This window comes from Odontesthes bonariensis, chromosome 7 (assembly GCF_027942865.1).
Source record: "Odontesthes bonariensis isolate fOdoBon6 chromosome 7, fOdoBon6.hap1, whole genome shotgun sequence".
NCBI classification, from domain to species: domain Eukaryota; kingdom Metazoa; phylum Chordata; class Actinopteri; order Atheriniformes; family Atherinopsidae; genus Odontesthes; species Odontesthes bonariensis.
Genome location: NC_134512.1, coordinates 35,064,596 through 35,083,543, shown reverse-complemented (window position 1 = coordinate 35,083,543; position 18,948 = coordinate 35,064,596). Strand labels below are relative to the sequence as shown.

At 43.2% G+C, this 18,948-nt stretch overlaps 1 protein-coding gene across 1 annotated transcript in view; it reads right to left on the bottom strand.

Moving 5' to 3' along the window:
* Nucleotides 1–18,948, bottom strand: part of n4bp1 (nedd4 binding protein 1) — a 32,054-nt gene that overhangs the window by 6,662 nt on the left and 6,444 nt on the right. The window contains exons 2-9 of the mRNA XM_075470675.1: nt 16,569–16,796; nt 15,418–15,591; nt 13,724–14,217; nt 11,506–11,848; nt 11,048–11,383; nt 8,824–9,059; nt 715–845; nt 407–503 (exon numbers count right to left, since the gene is read on the bottom strand). Of these exons, the coding sequence (XP_075326790.1) occupies nt 407–503; nt 715–845; nt 8,824–9,059; nt 11,048–11,383; nt 11,506–11,848; nt 13,724–14,217; nt 15,418–15,591; nt 16,569–16,796 (2,039 nt within the window). The remainder of the gene's footprint in view (nt 1–406; nt 504–714; nt 846–8,823; nt 9,060–11,047; nt 11,384–11,505; nt 11,849–13,723; nt 14,218–15,417; nt 15,592–16,568; nt 16,797–18,948) is intronic.

Here is an 18,948-nt window from a genome sequence, read left to right as displayed (position 1 = left end):
GCCTGCTGCCGCCTGCCGACAGCCGCGCCTGTTACGGTGTTTGCTGCTCGGTCTGCACTTCGGTCTGCACAGTTTACACAGCCGGCAGTGATACCAAGGGAGAGAAAATAGTGCCAAGCGATTGTGAGGTCTGACTTTTTCTGGATGAACGATTTTGTGATGTAAATGTATTACTCTTTTGAACGCATATTGTTTTGAGAAGCAAAAAGCTTTATTTTTTAAACCCCGGCCAACTAGCCGGACTACCTTCATCAACGCCAAAACGAGGCTGGAACTCTGCTCACAGGACGCAGCAGGGGGTAAGAACATGTTCATAATTGATGTTGCTAGTATGGGATGTCATACAGCTTCATGTCAAAAGAAGCGAACTATCCCTTTAATGGGCAGCTGAAGACCGAGGGCGTACCTGTCGTCATGCGAGGATATTCTCTGACCACAGACTTCTCTGGAAGGGGTGAAGGAGAGCAGCCTCAGATCCTCAAGCTGGTTCAGAAAATGTTGCTCTGCAAAAACAAGAGTTACAGCTGAGTGTAAAAGTCTTGAGCCAAACCTCGTTTCTTTATATTCCCAGAAAAACAGGACTTAAAATCAGAGTTTGTACAATTCTAAGGAGGTCTGAGCACCTTTATTCTGCTGTTCAGGGAGCCAATACGGTGATGAAATAAAAAGTAATCCATAATAACACGTGAAGGTACAGATCTGATGCATTTGTACCTGTTGTGAGTCGGTCTCTCTTCTGACGCCACTGAGGGACGAACACTGTGATCTCCCTGTGACCCCTCCTCCAGAACGTCTCCACTGCCAGCGCGATGCCGCGACAGGAGAAGAAACGATGAAGGCCGTGACTGGCGAGGAGAGGAAAAGGAGAACCGTCAGAAAACAACAATGGATGGAACAAACGCTGCACGCAACGTTTCCAGTTCTGTAGATCTGGGGCTGTGTGAAAGGAAAGGCTGCACTTATTTAATCCCAAATAACTTCTTTTTGACAAACAGTCGCATAAAATGGGGAAAAACTGCAGGTGCTGTAAAACAATCCAGCTCATAAACACCCGCTCTGTGGGACAGGGAAGAAGGAGCGTATATGGCGGGGATCAGGGATCGGATATATAGCTTAACACAGAAGGATAGGAAAAGTAAAGGGGGTGCCTAAGCTAAATTAAGCGTATTTGAAAGATCCAACAAAAGGCTTGGACAAAAGGGAAAAAGGGAACTGATCACACTTAAACACCTGAAGAAGACAAAACTAAAGTCGAAACGTTGCGAAGGAAGTGTGAAAAAAACAAATATGCTAAGCTAAGTATTGCTAACTATGAAACTAATTTTTGGAAAGTAAGGGAAAGAGAAAGGATAATTTTCATGTCCAATATATTAACCCAATTTTATGTTTAAAGGAACATTGTAGCGACGCCTCAGACTGATGCTGCCTGTTGGAGCTGACGTATCAGCACGGCGGCCATCTTGAATGGGTCTCGAATGCCTCCACATTGCATTTATTTCGACTGAAGAAGATTTTTATCCTCAACTACAATAATCAGAACTCCCCAATTTTTTATGTCTCTGGTCTCAACTCCACACAGAAACATGCGGCATGACATCACTTTGCTGCCGTAAAGCGAAGCAGAACACGGCGGCAGCTTGAAGCTGGGGGCCGAATGTCCGCGGTGTGGAGGTATTTTAAAGTGGACGACAAAAACGTTGCGATTGCAAACTGTGACATATGCAAACTTGGGATTTCAAGAGGTGGTAAGGACATGGCTAACATCGTTGATGAGAACAGGAACAGGCTCAAACAAGGTAGAGATGTTGGTTTTCATCAAGAAAAACGTACATTTCCTTCTGTGAAGCCAGAGGAGAGTAAGAATTAGGAGTGCAGTTAAAGCACATTACTGGCCTTACTTTATAACACTGTGGCACATTTATTTGCTCATTTGTTGACATGCCTGCAGGTATTTCAAGCTGAGCTGCTGCTCGTTTTTATATTAGACATTGTTACACTAAACTACAATGTGAAGAATTTGTTTATTACTTGATTAATTAAAGGATTCAATTAATAAAACTAATAAACACTTAAAACGATAAAACTAATTCAATGAGTTAAATGATAAAATAAGTAAATAATAAAATTATAATATAATATATATTATATATAATAATAAATAATACTAATTAATAAAATAAATACATAAATAAAAAAACATGGACATCCTGGATATGTTTCTTCGCCGTTCTTCATTTTTTTTTTAATATACTGTAGAAGTATCGGATCGGGACTCTGTATCGGCAGATACTCAATATCAAATGACTCGGAGGCAAAAAAACCTGATCGGGACATCCCTAGGCATTAGTACCCGAGACCATTATGAAGGAAAACAAGAAAACAAAAGCTGCTGGTTCCACCTTTTAAGGGAACCACTGTGCATAAACTGCAAGTTGAATGAAATAAAAACGATTCAATCGTGAGCATCACAATCTTGTGCTGGACACAGATGTATATATTTATGGCTCTACTGTGTATTGTGTAGTTTTTAATGGTAGGTTAAAAGAGATCCTTCAATCTGAAGAGATAAAGTCACAGCTTAGATATAATAGGAGAGAACTACAGTTTGGATACATTCTGGATCCATTAGAGACAAAACCAATCAATGACAGTCATACTGGGGGAAAGGGGACAAAAAGCACTTTGAAACAAATCTCCCAAATAAATAAAAAATTAAACTGTGATTGTATAGAAATCAGAAAAGATATAAAAATACCGATTCAGTCATCAAAAGTCCAAATTTGTGATTCTTTGACACTTTGAACACCGTTTCTACGGTAAAGTTTCTCTGAGCTACGGGGCTCCAAAGAGGGCCGGGTTTTCTCACTTGTTTTGGCAAAATCCCATTGTTCTCTATGGGGAAAAACACTCGGGCCAACTTTAAAAACACTCATAGCACGCCACTCCTGACTGAACGGCACGTTCAAATGTGATCAGAACAGTAAGAAATGGATGGCCTCCCCCAACAGTCCTGATAGAACTCATTTCCAGCCTGGCAGCTGGTTTAAAGGAACACAATAAAAACACACACTGAACCAGCTGACCCAGATCGTTGGTGGTGACGTGAACAAGCCCACGTCACCCTGCTGTGGTACAACATATTGGTAGATAGGGCAGAAAACCACAGAACATTGAAAAAAAAAAAAAGTAGCATCAGAGATGAGAAACTCCCTCAGAGCCACCGCCTCGATGAGCAGGAAGCTGCACGCCGCAGCCAAAGACCTGTGATTGGGTGCATCTGTGTCTGGGTGCCGTTTAATGGTCTTAGGTGTCTGCGGTAAACATTCAACCCGTAAACGTTGGGTGAATATTTTCAGGGGAAATGTCTGACGACGAGTGTCAAAACCAGAAATTCTATTTTGAGCTCACAAGGTTTGTATCATCACTGTTCAAAGCACCAGAAAACACGCTTCATATATTTACTGTGAGCTCAACAGCCAGCTAGAACAACTGTCAGTGAATTAATTCAAATGAGTGAACAGTGGATCTGTTCTCTCTTGTGTCATCATGTGTATTTCTGTCGTCTGCGCAGGTTATTTCCCTTTGTGCTATCATGTCCAGAAATCTGGCCTCACGCGAGCTGCGGTAAAGCAGACGCACAGCAAAGAGGCCGGCTGAACGTCGACTGCGCAGAGATGTGATAAAACACACGTAGGTCTGACCAAGACAACAACAAAGAAAAAAAAAAAGGTTCAAAGGACTTCTGTCACTAATAATGACTCAATCAAGCTGTATGACATCCCATATTAGCAACATCATTTATGAACATGTTCTTACCCCCTGCTGCGTCCTGTGAGCAGAGTTCCAGCCTCGTTTTGGTGTTGACGAAGGTAGTCCGGCTAGTTGGCTAGGGTCCCGAAAATAAAGCGTCTTGCTTCTCAAAACAATATGCGTTCAAAAGAGTAATACATTTGCATCACAAAATAGTCCATCCAGAAAAAGTCAGACCTCACAATTGCTTGGTGCTATTTTCTCTCCCTTCGTATCAATGCGTTCAGCCACCTAGCGATAGCTGCGCCTGTTACGGTGTTTACTGCCCGGTCTGCACGGTCTACACAGCACGCAGTGATACCAAGGGAGAGAAAATAGGGCCAAGCGATTGTGAGGTCTGACTTTTTCTGGAGGGACGATTTTGTGATGCAAATGTATTACTCTTTTGAACGTGTATTGTTTTGAGAAGCAAGACGCTTTATTTATGTGGCCCCAGCCAACTAGCCGGACTACCTTCATCAACGCCAAAACGAGGCTGGAACTCGGCTCACAGGACGCAGCAGGGGGTAAGAAGATGTTCAGAAATGATGTTGCTAATATGGGATGTCATGCAGCTTCATGTCAAAGGATGCAGGATGCTGAGGGGCTCTGGAAGACTGAAATACATTTTCCTCAAAATGTTCCCCAGATTCAGCACCATCCATCAGTCGCTCAGTTCTGACTAGTCCCTGCCGATTAATAACAATCCCCACAGCATGACGCTGCCACTGCCATGCTTCGCTATGGGGATGGTGTTGTTAGCATTTTCCTTCTGTTTTAGTCTCCTCTGATCCGAGGACCTTCTTCCATATGTCTGGGTAGAAAAGCTCGGCTCTGTGGAGTGAGCTAGCCTTTCAGCTCCTCCAGAGTCACCCCTTCGGTCTCTTTGTCACCTCTCTGATTATTGCCCTCCATGCCTGCTTTTGGTGGACGGCCTTCTCTCTGCAGGTTTGTTGTGGTGCCATATTTGTTTCATTTTGTGACGTTTTTGCTCCGTGGGATTATCAAGATTTTCTAATTTCTCAACCCCAACCCTTGTATGTACCTCCTGTACCCTTGTTTGCAGAGCTCCTGGGTCTTCATGGTGCCTCCTGATTAGTGGTGTTGCAGACTCCAAGTGGACACAGGTGGACCTTATTTAACACATTTTGTGAGCTCTGGAGGTAATTGGCAGCACTAGATGTTACTTACGGGGGGGATGGGGGGGTGAACATATCTGTATGTGCCACCTTTTGTGTATTTTCTTCTTCCCCGTTTTATTCTACCAATGTGGATTATTTCATAAAGGTCCATTACGTTTTGGACGTTTACTTTTGGAAGCCACTGTACATCTTTTTGATAAAAAAAGTGAGAATCATAAATAAAAAGAAAATGTCCAACATAAACTCTGACTTAGACTGAGAGAAGCGTCTGACCTGAATTCATCTTTCGATGGTGAAGATACAGATCTGCTATCGCAGGGGAAAAGTACAGATGCATTTCACACTCAGCGTCCTGGTACTTGTTCGGCACACAACTGATTATACACAACATGATGAATTTCAGCCTCAGGGCAGATGCAAACACAAGGGAAGTTCCCCGGCTGTTGAAAGAGAAAGTGATGAATGGCTCCCCAGCAGGAAGAGATTACGTAATCACTAAAAATCTTAGTGGAAACGTAAACCGATGAGGGAAAATATCTTAAAGCTCATCAGAATAACTTTACATCACATAAAACCCCTTTAGGGTCCAGATCTTTAAAGGCCCAATATCAATTTCTCCCCGTGACTCAACACCTCTGATTTGCATTCTGCCAAGTAGGGAAGGTACCTTTTTTTCTTTAAAGATCAAGTAATACTGTAAATCTAGTCATCCGAAAGATGCCCAACACCTGGAAGGCCTAGAATTCTACTATGACTGTTATAAGAATAACAAAAGGGGCCCGATACCATGGAGTTAGAGGCATGTGGTGGGGGGCCAGGGACAGGAATTAGGATTAGGAAGCCCTCATTTCTTTAAATTTTGCTTCCAAGCAGCCAGACTTTCTTGTAATCTTTTAAAGTGGTCATGAGTAACAGTTCTCCCAGGCTTTCTGTGGACATTTTCTGCTTTCACACTCATATTCAGTCCTTGTACCTGATCATTTTCAGGGGAATGTTTAAGCCACTTAACTCTGACCTATGCATCATTCAAGCAGAAAAAAGGCTCCTAACTCAAGTGATGAACCAGTGTTGAAGAAGCCATTTTAAATTGGATCTTTAGGCTCTTTGTTACCAGCAGCCTGTCACAGAGACACATCATTTGTTCCCATTTCTTTAGTTGCATTTTAGTTGCATTTAGTTGCATGTGTGAAAAACAGCAAAGATAACACAGTGTGACAGACAGAAAACAGGATTTCTGCAGCAACAATGTGATTCCCAAAGAGCTGTTAGCTGAAAACTTGGCATATCTCAGCATGGTGTGCAGTGTGTCCTTAAAACATTTGAGGAAACTGGACAAGTGGAGGACAAAAGAAGAAGTGTCAGGCCTAAAGAACTATCTACAGCAGAGAACAGGATCTGAAAGTGATGTCCTTAAGAAAGAGGAAAACATCCAGCAAAGACCTGACACAGGAGCTGAGAGATGCATCTGGACCTTCAGCTGATCCATCTGCTGTTGGCCCAAGCCTCATCAGAAATGGGCTCCATGGAAGGGTGGCTGTCAGGAAGCCGTTCTTAAGGAAGGGAAACAGGGAGAAAAGGCTGAGCTGTGCCAAAGGACACAAGAAGTGGGCTGAAAATCAGTGGCAGCAGGTCTGATGGAGGGATGAATCCTCCCCAGAGCCCGGAGCTCAACATTACTGAAGCAGTGTGGGGTCATGTTGGCAGAGAACGGAACAAAAGGCAGCCCACATCCAAAGAAGAGCTTTGGGATGTCCTTCAAGAAGCCTGGAGAACTATTCCTGAAGACTCCTTAAAGAAAGGACAGAAAGCTCGTCTGAGAGGGTTCAGGCTGTGTTGGAGGAGAAAGCAGCTCAGAGCAGATGTTCACTTTAAAGCTCTTTAGTCTTACATACCGTATTTACTTTTATGTTCACACATCTTTCAATAAATCATTGCATCCATTTTCAGCTTTTCTGAAAATGTATAACCAAATGAAGCCCGACTTAAAACTTTAACTTCAGGCGGCTCTGAAAATGATTTAAAAACGTGCAGAAATGGCAGATCCTTTAAATGATGATGTATTAACCATCAAACACATTATCAATCCTAACCCGTTGATCCTGCGGGACATATTGAACCATATTTTACACTTCTGGTAAAGAAGGAAGGACAGAGGAAGAAACAAAAACATAACAGGAAGTGGTTGCCCAAGTGAGAAGCCAAGATGGTGTCACCCTGGATGAAGAGCATGACGACACAGCAGAGGGGAACATGGGGAAAACAGGAGGCTGAACACCTCCCTCCTTTCCTTCCTTCCTTCCTTCCTTCCCTTTGTCCTACATTTTGACACAAATGAAGTCTTACTTGCACAATTTCTGGATACCAGAGAAACTAAGAAAACTGATTTTACAAGAAAAGGCCTTTATTCTCAGAAACACCTCCATACGACACACCGACTCATCAATATCATTCTGCTACAACCGCTTTCGCTCTCCAGGCTCACGCACAGTCATACACAACGGTGATGAGTAACATAATGTGAATGCGTAGGCAAAGTTTTGGGTAGTAGCTGAAACCCACGCACTGTAACAGATGGTCTGCATGGTGCACGTGTGTGTGTGTGTGTGTGAGACCTGAACTGATGATGATATTGATGGGAAGGGCGGTAGCTTCATAAGCAAAAGGAAAAACACGGCGTTTGTATGACAGGTGTGGGAAATGATGCCATTAAGACACAGATTTGTCATCCGATGAGTTGCAACCTCCCGTCTTCACACCCATTCCCTCAAAAAAAAGAAGCTGAACCCAGATTCAGAGGACATAGCAGCGTGTCGAGATTACACGTGACATTTCTATCACTCATCGGCAGCTTGTTTGTGTAGTTTTGAGATTAAACTTTCACCAAATGGAGACATTTTTAAATCCAGGTTAAAAACATTTCTGTTCTCATGTGTCTATGCATGAAATCTGCACGCTATCTTTGAACTTATCTGGACTGTTGCTTGTTTTTAAACCTTCTCAATATGTTCCTTTATGTATTTTTAATGCTTCTTCCACTCCCTGCTGCAATGCTTTTATTTTATGTGAAGCACTTTGAATTGTTTTGTACGGAAGCGAATTGCATTCACTTAAAAAAAAAACTTTTTTCTTTCTAATTTATTTTTGGGTTTGTTTTTCGAGGTAATTTTTTCTGTCTATTTTTTTTTGTTTTTCGGGGTAATTTTTTTTCGGAAACATCGAGATACTTTGAAATCCCGCGAGATTATCCAGTCTGCAAGTGACTCCGGTGGACCTAAGGTGACTCCTGTCCCCGCCTTACGCCTTATGCCCCGTCTTGAACGAATAACGAGTTAACTCGCCCAGCCCTATGAAAAAAACAAGTTTTTTACAGGATACCGTTGTCACTTTACACTCAACAGATTTGTGTTTTCAGTGAGGAAACAATGACAAAAATATCCACTGAGCTCAGCTAATAAAACACTGCGAAACAAAAGGGAATTTCTGGCTATAAAAAGATTTCAGAGATCATAAAACAAACGAGGGCCAATCCGTCTACAATCAGCATTTAGTCGACTGCCGGGGAATCCAGAACTGAGAGCGCGCACTGTTCCGTGGATTTTTTGTGCCCGTAAATATGAAAGCTGCTTACTCTTTATTTTGTCAAGTCTGAATCCCCTGAAAGCAAACTCAAAGTGAGAGCAGAGGATTCAGTCAGAAAACTGAACTCCAGGAGAGCTCTTTGCTCTGCGAGGTGAGTACCCGGCCCACTGACTCATTTCTGTGAACTGAAATCTACAACAAAATGTGGTTCTGATAAGTTTCTGCCACAGGATGAGCACCTTCCTTCACGTCATGCGTTACCGTAACACCTTGTTTACTGGCCGTCTTTACGCTCGCATGTGTGTGAACTTACGCCATGGCCACGTTGCTGCCGTCTATGATGATGTGCCTCAGCTCTGGGTTTCCGGGCTCATTTGGTAGGTTCAAGGTGAAGGGCGTCCTCAGCGACTGGTGGAAACGACCCAAGCCAGTGACAGGGGGGGCAGGAGGGTCGTTCGTGGGGGGAGTTCGGGCCACGCTACCCTGAAAACCCACGTGGCTGATGGTCTGATAGGGAGAGGCTGAAGGTCGGTGGATTGGCTGAGCCAACTGAGAATGAAAGGAGAAACAAAAACACAATGATGTGATTCACGCGTGACTCAAAATGAAACCTGACAAAGCCATCGCGATGCGTGGGCGCTTAGGATAACAGCTCGTTCTCAGCTCCGCCAGGTGAAATTTGGTTATGCAAAATACCAGCGCGATATTTCAAACATTCTGACCAAACAAATATGAACGTGGGAAGGCAAGAAAAGAACAGCAACAGAAATAAAAATACCGCAAATTCCGGACTATAGAGCGCACCTGAATATAAGCCGCACCCTTACATTTTAAAAAGAAAATCCATTTTGTACTTGTATAGGCCGCACCTGCGGATGATTATAAGCCGCAGGTGTCCACACTGTAATATGATATTTACACAGAAAGATGTTATACATAAGGATTTTTAAACTTTTAATTAAATGCTTATGATAACATAAACAAATACATACTGCAAATGTTTTTTTTTTTTTTCAAACAGTGCCTATAACACCGATGGTTTTAACTTAAATACCAATCAGTAACGCACAAATACGTTACCATTACGCAAATACAGGGCGTAAATGCTTTTTTTTTTTTTTTTTGAACAGTGCCTGTTACACGGCTGGTAAATAAAAAAAAAAAAAAAAAAAAAAAAGACAGTAGCCTACCACCATCGATTCATTGATGCCAACACGTGCAGCAGCTCTGTTTCCTTCTTCGACAGCCAGATTGATCGCCTTTATTTAAAAGCTGCATCATATGCATTTCTTCGTTTGTTTTCCATGTTGAGGGTGAGTACAAATGACCGATTTACAATCAGTTAGTAGTGTAAGTGTGTTTGATTTTCATTGGACCACTGTGAACTATTTATTGGTCTAATGTTACGAGGCAAAATGTTTTTGGCGGCATGAAAAAAACGAGAAAAAAAAAAACATATATTAGCCGCACCGGATTTATAAACCGCGGTGCTCAAAGCCGGGGAATAAAGTAGTGGCTTACAGTCCGGATTTACGGTAGTTTAGAGGACAAAGCCACTGCAGGATCTAGTGTTTCTGAGCTAAGAGAGGACAATTAAAGCACAGGCTTCAACATGCCAGAAGCCCTTTTTACTGCCCTGTAAGCAAAGCTCAGACCACACAACTGCCAGCTTCGTTGGATTGTTCACACAACATGCTTTCAGCTTTTAAAGTCCTGGTGTATTCACACTTAAACTTCTCATCTGACACATCTGTCTGAATGTCGATGAAAGAAGCTCCAGGTGATGGCAGCAGTTCCTCTCTACGCCCGACCCTGCATAAGGTGGGTGTTCCCGACTCGACTTTCAATTCCAATGAATTCTGCTCAATTTCCTGAGTTTTTCTGACCTTGCACTTCCTCACACTTGTTGAATTCCTCTTTTAAGTTTCCACTTGAGGTTCCTCATAGACTGCGGCTCTGAGCCGAACCTACCTCATCAACTCTCTGCGGCTTCTTCGAAAAATCTAGTCTCACTGATCTCGCATCTGCGGAGTTCACACACCTGTTTGAACTGTCGAACTGTTTTTTTAACCACCAAGGAAGGACTTTTCCTTTCACCGAAGCGCCTCAAGCCTTAAGCATCATCTTAACGCCAGGCTTTCATTTGTTGGGGCTTCAACTTTTTTTTATGAATGACAAATCCATTTAAAAAAAAAAAAACTATGTATATATATATATATATATATATATATATATATATATATAGAGATATATAGAGTTATATCCACTTCTTGTCATTTCCATTTCTGTTCTAACAACAATACACAGATAATGTGCATTTTTCAGTCATATGTAAGAATGGGATTAATCAAAATTAATTTACAGCAACCTGTGATTAATTAGATTAACATTTGTAATCGTTTGACAGCCCCACTTGTAGCGTAAAGTGTAAACCTCCCAAGCTCCACTTACACTCACAGTTTGCAACTACATCTATCGTTCAATGTTTCCGTATCGCTGTATGGGGGGGGGGGGGGGCACTTTGAAGTAATACCTACACTGGGGGTTGAAGCCAAGGAGGCATTTGAGGCAGTCTGCCACTGGGGCGTGCTCCGAAGCGCCGTCACGCTCTCCACTTTCACCGATCCTCCCAAAGTCTGAGTCCCACATCGAGACAGGTAGTCCCTCTGCGAGACTCCGCCCCCTCCTCGAGCCAGGTAGTCCGTTCGGGATCCTGACTGCGCGTCAAGGTTCGCCGCCGTCATTATCCGGGAGGTTCTGCCGTCTGCCGTTTTGGTCTCAGAGGGGATGACATCGTCGTCATCGTCGATAGTAATGACCTCGTAGTTTCCGGCTCCTCCTTGAGCGCTGGAGCTCCTCTTGATCGTGATGGCCTAAAATAAGGTGGAATATTCTTTTAAAAGACGATCTTAATTATCATTATGACTTAAATAACAAGATGGAAGATCAAACGTGAAGATAAAACAGATGCTCGTGCAGTTTGGCTGTTGAATACCTGCAGAGTGCTCGTCTCGCTGCTGCTGCACTGCCGTCGGTGGCCCAGCCCGTTGCTGCTGCTGGGCTTGATGTTCTCCTTAGACCTGCCCGGGTCCACCAACGCCCGGCTCGGCTCGCGCTCCTTCTCTCTGGAGCGGGACACGGTGGAAGAGGATGACGATGGGGAGGGGACGTCCAGGGTGTGCACAGAGTTCAATCGCCTTTCCTTTTCCTCTCCTTTTGCCCCCGCCTGGCAGCGTTTGGTTTCTTCTACTATTTTCTCCAGGACGAGAAAGGTGTCCTCCGTCTGTCCCGTCGTCTTGACAACGCGCTCCACCACTTCTTGCTGGTAGCCCATGGTTCTAGAAAGAAATGCGTTTCGATAAGGTCTCATTTGTTATTTTTCCTCAAAAACTTCAGACCTGAACAACAGCGAGCTCGGCAAGTCGAGTGCAGCAAAGTTAAAAGTTAAAACAACAGGGAGACCTTCGTCTTGTTACACTTAAACCAGGACAGAAATGATTTTACAACAGATGTCAGTGGGTTTTCCATCCAGCTGACAAACCAAATGCAACTCTAGAGAAAATGCACATCAGACTGGAGCAAACAAACAAGGCTCGTGCCCAATGTTCCCTCTAAGCTGCTCGCACAGTTTCAGCGCACAAGAAGATCTATGCAGCGCATAAAATAAAATTCACCATAAACGTATTCATTAATATCTAACACTAGACCTAATCCAATCTAATTAATTAGACCAATAATGTGTTTTTCTGTACCATTTTTCAATGTAACGCAGTGAGTGACAGGTGTTCAGCCAATGATACGGTTTACTTACGCTATGCAGCCAATCAGAGCATTGATGGTGCTTTCATACGTGCCGTGCAGGTTAGCTAGCTAACAACAGTGCGGCGGAGTTAGGAGTTAAGAGACCCACATCCACTCACCAAGCCAAAGTAAAAAAAGAAATGCGGTTCTTTTTGGATGGAATGGCTGTCTGAGTATGTGCAAATAGAAGAACAAGCGGTGAAACTTGGGGAGATTTTTTCTTTTTCGAGTGAGAAAGGTCTACTCTGCAAAACAAGGCTGCAAGCATGACTCTCACCTATAACAGATAACATACTACACATCTCATGAACAACAAGATTTTTGCCTTTTTCATTTTAAGTGGGCCAAATCGCTCATATTAAAAGTAAACTAAAGAAAATTGCTGCTGCGATTTGATTCTTTTAATAAGCCGTGTAACTTGCTATGATCCGAGGTTTTGAACAGGTGTGATACAGGTGTGTGGCCACAGCGTGCACATCTGATGTTGCTCACAGTGGTCCTCAGTGTGCTCAGGGAGCTTGTGTGTTTGCCCAGACACATGAAAAATTAGCGGGAACATTGCTCGTGCCCCTTTGAAGGTAGTGTGATAACACCTCTGTAATAAAAAACTTAGGAGGAAGACATGAACTGAACCAGCGGGCTTGGCTACCAACTAGAGAAAAATGGAAAGAGGTCTTGGGGAATTCTTTTTAACTGGGTATTCTGGGATTATTCTTTAATGTTAGTCAATATTTGCAGATTTAGGCTGCAGAATGCATCAGTTAACACATCATATCCCAAACAGACCCCTCAGAACTCCTGAGCATTTCCTGCCGGTTGTTTTAAATCATTTCTGCTGCAGTTTCTGTATTTAATGCAACAGATTCAGCATTAGGTTTGGTCATTTTTACATTCATGTTCCTTTCATGCAGCTCATCCGTCTTCCTGTTATTACCTTCAAATAATATATCTTAATAATAATCTTCTGGGCCTCTTCAAATCTAGGCTAAACACCTACTTATTTAGGATTGCTTTTAATACCCAGTAGTATGATGACACTTTTATCTTATTCGATTTTGTTGTATTTTATTGCTTTCACTGTTCTTTTATTGTTTTTATTTGTTTTTTTACTTATTCTTCTCTTTATTTATTACCTGCTGTAAAGCACTTTGGTACATCGTAATGATTGTTTGTAAAGGGCTGTATAAATAAAATACATTTACACATTCATTACACATTATACATTCATCTGTTGGTGACTCATGGTGATCACAACAGGATCAGACCGGTTTTATCATGGTTTTGTTTACAGATTTGTCAGAAAACGTCCTTGTATTATTGTTGCAGCTTCATATCTCATCCTGCTTTCCTAAACAGCCACGATCTGATAGTACAGCTACTCTGCAAACATTTCTAACTTTTTTGTTCCTTACCTGAAAAAATTGACCAAGCAGCGGAGGTTGGTTTCGGGACTGACGGCTTCTCCGTCCTCTGGAACGCCATCACTGGACTCCAGCATGATGGGACCAGCCACCGTGTTGGCTTTGGCTGAGGAGGAGAGAGTTGAGGAAGCGGAGGGGGTTTTGGATCTGCCGCCCCCTACTCGGCCTTCTCTGTCCCTCTGACGCTCCCTCGCCCTCTCGGGTGACTCCTCCCTCCTCTCCAGGGAGTACTGTCTCTTCGTGTCTCGAGTCTCGCTCTCAGACGAGCGCCGCTTATGCGAAGGCCGAGCGCCGTTGGGCAGCCCGACTTCAGGACCCAAACCTATCCCGCCTCCAGCTTTACCGGCTCCACCAACAGACGCCGCCGCCCCTTTCTCCTCAAAGCTGGTATCCAGGATGCGGTTGGACAGCTCCGTCACAGGGGTGCTGTTCTGCGATCGGTCCTGGTCAATGTCCGCCACGCTGGGGTGCAGCGCCGGGTTGAGCTGAACACGGGAAGGAGTCTTGGTGAGAAAATTATAATTGAAGATCCTAATGTAACAGCATCTTTACAGGTCGACCTAAAAAGTCAGTTAGACAACTGCAGCTCATTCAGAACTCTGCTGCTCGAGTCCTCACTGAGACCAAAGAACTGGACCCCATCAGTCCAGCTCTGAGGTCTTTACACCGGCTGCCTGTCCATCAGAGGATAGACTTTAAAGCTCTGATGCTGGTCTATAAAGCTCTGAATGGTCCAGGACCAGAATGCATCAGTGACCTCCTGACCCAGTATGAACCTTCCAGACCCCTCAGCTCATCTGGATCCGGTCTTTTATCAGTTCCCAGAGTCAGAACCAGACATGGAGGAGCTGCATTCAGCTTCTATGCTCCACATGTCTGGAACAAACTCCCAGAAAGCCTCAGATCAGCTGGAACACTCAGTGTGTTTAAGTCCAGGCTGAAGACACACCTATTTTCAGCTGCATTTGAATAAAGCTCCAAATCTGAAGCTTGAGTTTCAAAACTTAATCATATTTCAACTCCTGATTTTATCCATTGTTCTTATTTCTTTCTTTTTTGTTTAAAATTTAAAATCATGCTTTTTATTTCTACTGTTTTAATGCATCTGTAAAGCACTTTGAATCGCCTTGTTGTTGAATTGTGCCGTACAGATAAACCTGTCTTACCTATAAAATGGGAGGAACTGCAGCCTCTTCACAGCGGGGGTGCCAGCTTAACCGGTTGAGCTTTACGGCACCCCCTGAGCAGAGGCTGCAGTTCCTCCATGCAGCTGGCCCGGGTTTGAGTCCCAGTCTGAGCCCCTTTGCTCCACATATTCTCCCACTCTCTCTGCCCCACGAGCACCCAAAAAACCCAAAAAGAAAAGAGGAAAAAATGGTCTAAAACACAATAACTTGGTATGGTCACGGTTCATTCTGTATTGGCCCTCTTTGTTATCATTACAGCCAGAGTTTATATTACTGCACGACCGTCAAAATGACTCAGAGGCCACCTTTCAGAACACACCTTGAAGTTGAAAAGGGCAAAAACAAGTTTTAAAGGAAAGAAATATCTATGAAGTCCACTGCACATGGCTACAATTCCAACAACACACAGCAATCCAAAAGCAGGGGGGATACGAGTGTCTGCAGGACAACGTGGTTAAATTCATTCAATATGAAAAGGTTAAACCGGTATGAACCAACCTGAGAAGCTGCGTTTGTGCTGGCGGGGCTGTGAACCAGCCCCAGTAACTCCTCCTTTAGGGCACTGGGCAGCAGCAGGAGCTCCATAGTGTATTTATCGTCTCTTTCCTCCACAAAGGCTTTGAACGCTCGTTTCACTGCTGATTCTCTGTCACTTGGTAGACTTCTCTTTTCCTGGATGGAAAACATAAAGGCAGGTGTGAGTGTGTGGTTCCACATATTGATATCACTGTCAATCAGTTTTCCTAATTCAATTTCTCATACGACACAAGAGAAAATGCTGATTTGCAGTGAAGTTTTCCCAATGACTCGAGTCAAAATTTCAATCTGGTTTCACCTGCTGATGCAACTAAAGAAATGGGAACAAATCTTAAATCCAGTCTAAAACCCACAAAGAGCTTCTAGATTATTCATTTCTGGTGGCATAAAGCAGTTTATTAATTTAATTTATATTAATTGTCCCATAATTAGTCATTAGATTATATCTAATATTCCTTTTTTAAGCTTTAAATTGAATCTTATTTACTTTTTCTTGATATTGTATAACATATAATTCTTATTATTGTCTGTTTTTTTTCCTACTTTTAGACATGATAACATTCATTTTTTTGGGGATTAGGATTTTTTAAAACTGAATTTCATATATTAATTTGACTCTTTTGGTAACTGAAAGCAGTTTTAAATGTAAATGTACAATAAAGTTGAAATTATGAAGCTGTTTTTCATAGATGCAACTAAAGAAATGGGAACAAATGATGTGTCTCTGTGACAGGCTGCTGGGAACAAAGTGCCTAAAGATCCAATTTAAAGTGGCTTCTTTGCTAAGTTGTCTGTTATGTGTGGACACAACACTGGTTCATCCCTTGAGTTAGGAGCCTTTTTTATGTTTGAATGAACCATAAGTCAGTGTTCACTCACTTAAACAGACCTTCAGAAAGCCTGGGGAAGTATTGCTCAATCAAGACCACTTTAAAAGATTACAGAAAGTCTGGCTGCTTGGAAGCAAAATCTAAAGAAATGAGGGCCGGATCAGGACTTTTGCACGGAACTAAAACCAGTCCATTAGTGCTTAATTATGAAGTTGTCACACATTCATTCATTTGTTGGACACTGCTGCACATTTAAATTGTGTCCGATGACATGATCCTTACCTGGAACAGTGCTACAAATTGCTGAACTCTGCTCTGAGCCATCACAACAGGTTCGGTTTGACCCAACAGCCACAGGCGGCCTGGTTCCGGCACCACGACCTCAGCGCTCGTGTCCCGTATGAGCCTGTCCAAGAAGAGGCCCCGGGCGCCCGCGAAGATACAGTGCATGTCCACCGGGTACCGCTCCTCTTTCTGCAGCTCGGGGTCACACAGGCCTCGAATGTACTCCTGCAGAACAAGGAAGATCAAATCAAATCAAGTTTATTTGTAGCACATTTCATGTACAAAACAATTCAAAGTGCTTTACATAGAATAAAAGCATTGCAGCAGGGAGTGGAAATAGCATTAAAAATACATAAAATAATATAAAGAGAAACAAATAAAATAATTTAAATGAATTTAAAAACAAGCAACAAAGATCCAACAACGGCGTCACCCACTCTCCTATAAGACTGTAACACAGACTTTGCTGCCACGAGCTGAAACTGAACAGATTTATTCGAGGAATCTCCCGGCTGTGCAAATGTTTGGATGAATCAGCTGCAGGTGGGTGCGGCGGCTTTCTTACACATAATGCCTCACAGCACTAGTTAAACAAAACAATTCGTAGAATGACTCAACAGTGACGTAGCGAGAGAAAGAGAGACAAAGTCCGACTTGAGGCTGAAACGTAACCCCAAATATCTGGGCGTGGACTCTAAAATGACGCAATCTAAAGAGTTTCCAGACGTTTCAGCCTGTTCTGGTGACCTACAGCAGAGATACTCATTGTGTGGCTCCTCAAGCTTTAATTGGTGGCTCGCATAGTAGCTTATAACAATATAGTAACAATAACAATAATTATTTTCAAATAACACACAGCGAATACTGCACAGTATTAAGTATTTTTACTAAGTATTAATTAAGGCTTAATGGTGTTTCCTAAAGGGGGCTTTGTTAAACCTGGCAACGCAGCCCACTTAAACCACCTCACACTTGACCACAGAGCACGCTAGCTCCTTTAGCCAGCGCGAGATGCAGGCACAATGTGTCGGTTTTTAATTAAAAAAGGGCAAAAACCAGCACAGAAACCATGCTCATCCTGAATGTCTCACTATAGCCCCTTTCACACTGCCGAATAACCCGCGTTTAATCCGCGAATTTAGCGTGTCCGCTGTTGTGTTCACACTGCCGACCCGGGCTGCCGCGTCAACTCGACTCGCCTTTCGACCCGCGTCGGACCCTAGTCTTTTTGCCGAGCCGAGTTTGATGTGAACACAATCGACGCGGGTCGGACGTGGGCGTGACGTGAGGAGTTTAAAAGACAGAATGGACAGCTGATTCAGAACAACAGCGACAGGTGAGGACAAGTTTTACTCTGTTTTAGCCTACATCAAGTTCGAGACATTTTTTAAAATGGCCAACTGGGGAGACAAGGAGGTCCGCGAGCTCCTCAGCCTCCGAGCAGAGGACGTTATTTACCGCCACATGTCGGGGACGGTGAAAGATGGACATCTGCTGGAAGGGCTGGCGAGAAAGATGGGAGAGCGCGGTTTCCCACGCAGCAAGACGCACCGTAAAGTAACATTTCCATGAACTGCATTGCAAAAATGAGTTCTTAAGGTGTCCCGCCATCGTTTGTTTGAAAAATTTGATGCAGACAGGTGTATTTAACCCTACCTCCGACGCATGGCTTGTGACTACGTCATTGTACACGCCCAGCATTTTATGTGTTTCGTGTGACGCTCTGCCACTAGGCAACGCCCCCTGAACTCGGCTTCAGGTGACACGGGTCACCCTGACACGCCAAGCGTTCACATTGCTCGACGCGGGTCGAAGGTGCAATTTGGACCCGCTAAGGTAGCGGGTCGCAGTGTGAAAGGGGCTTATGATTACAACCACAAACTACAAATACAACATGAAGAAAGTCAAGGACATGCACTCCAGCTTCTACTCATCCCAGTATTAGGGCAAATATGGTCTTAATTGAAAATGTATTGGCTGTGTTGTGTCTTTTTTGTGGGATGTTTTATATGTAGAAATGCATATTTGCAATAGGGGACTTTAGTATGTTGTGGTAAAAGTAGCTCTTCCCTTGATTTTGCTGCCAATGTGGCTCTTGTGAAAACAATAGTGAGTATCACTGACCTAACGGGTCGAGTCAGTGTCGGTGTAGGTTTTTATTTATTTTTCCAACAGTCTGATTCTTCATTTCATGAAAACTTTTGGAGGCAAATCTTACTTTAGACTGCATAAAATTTGACATTTTATTATTCCCGAGATCAGTAATTTGTGTTTTTTCACTTGACACATACTGATGTGTAACATTAAAACTGAAAACAGACGGAGAATCAACCACTAACCAAAAAAAAAAAAACTGTTCATGCCTGGTGTGATGCAG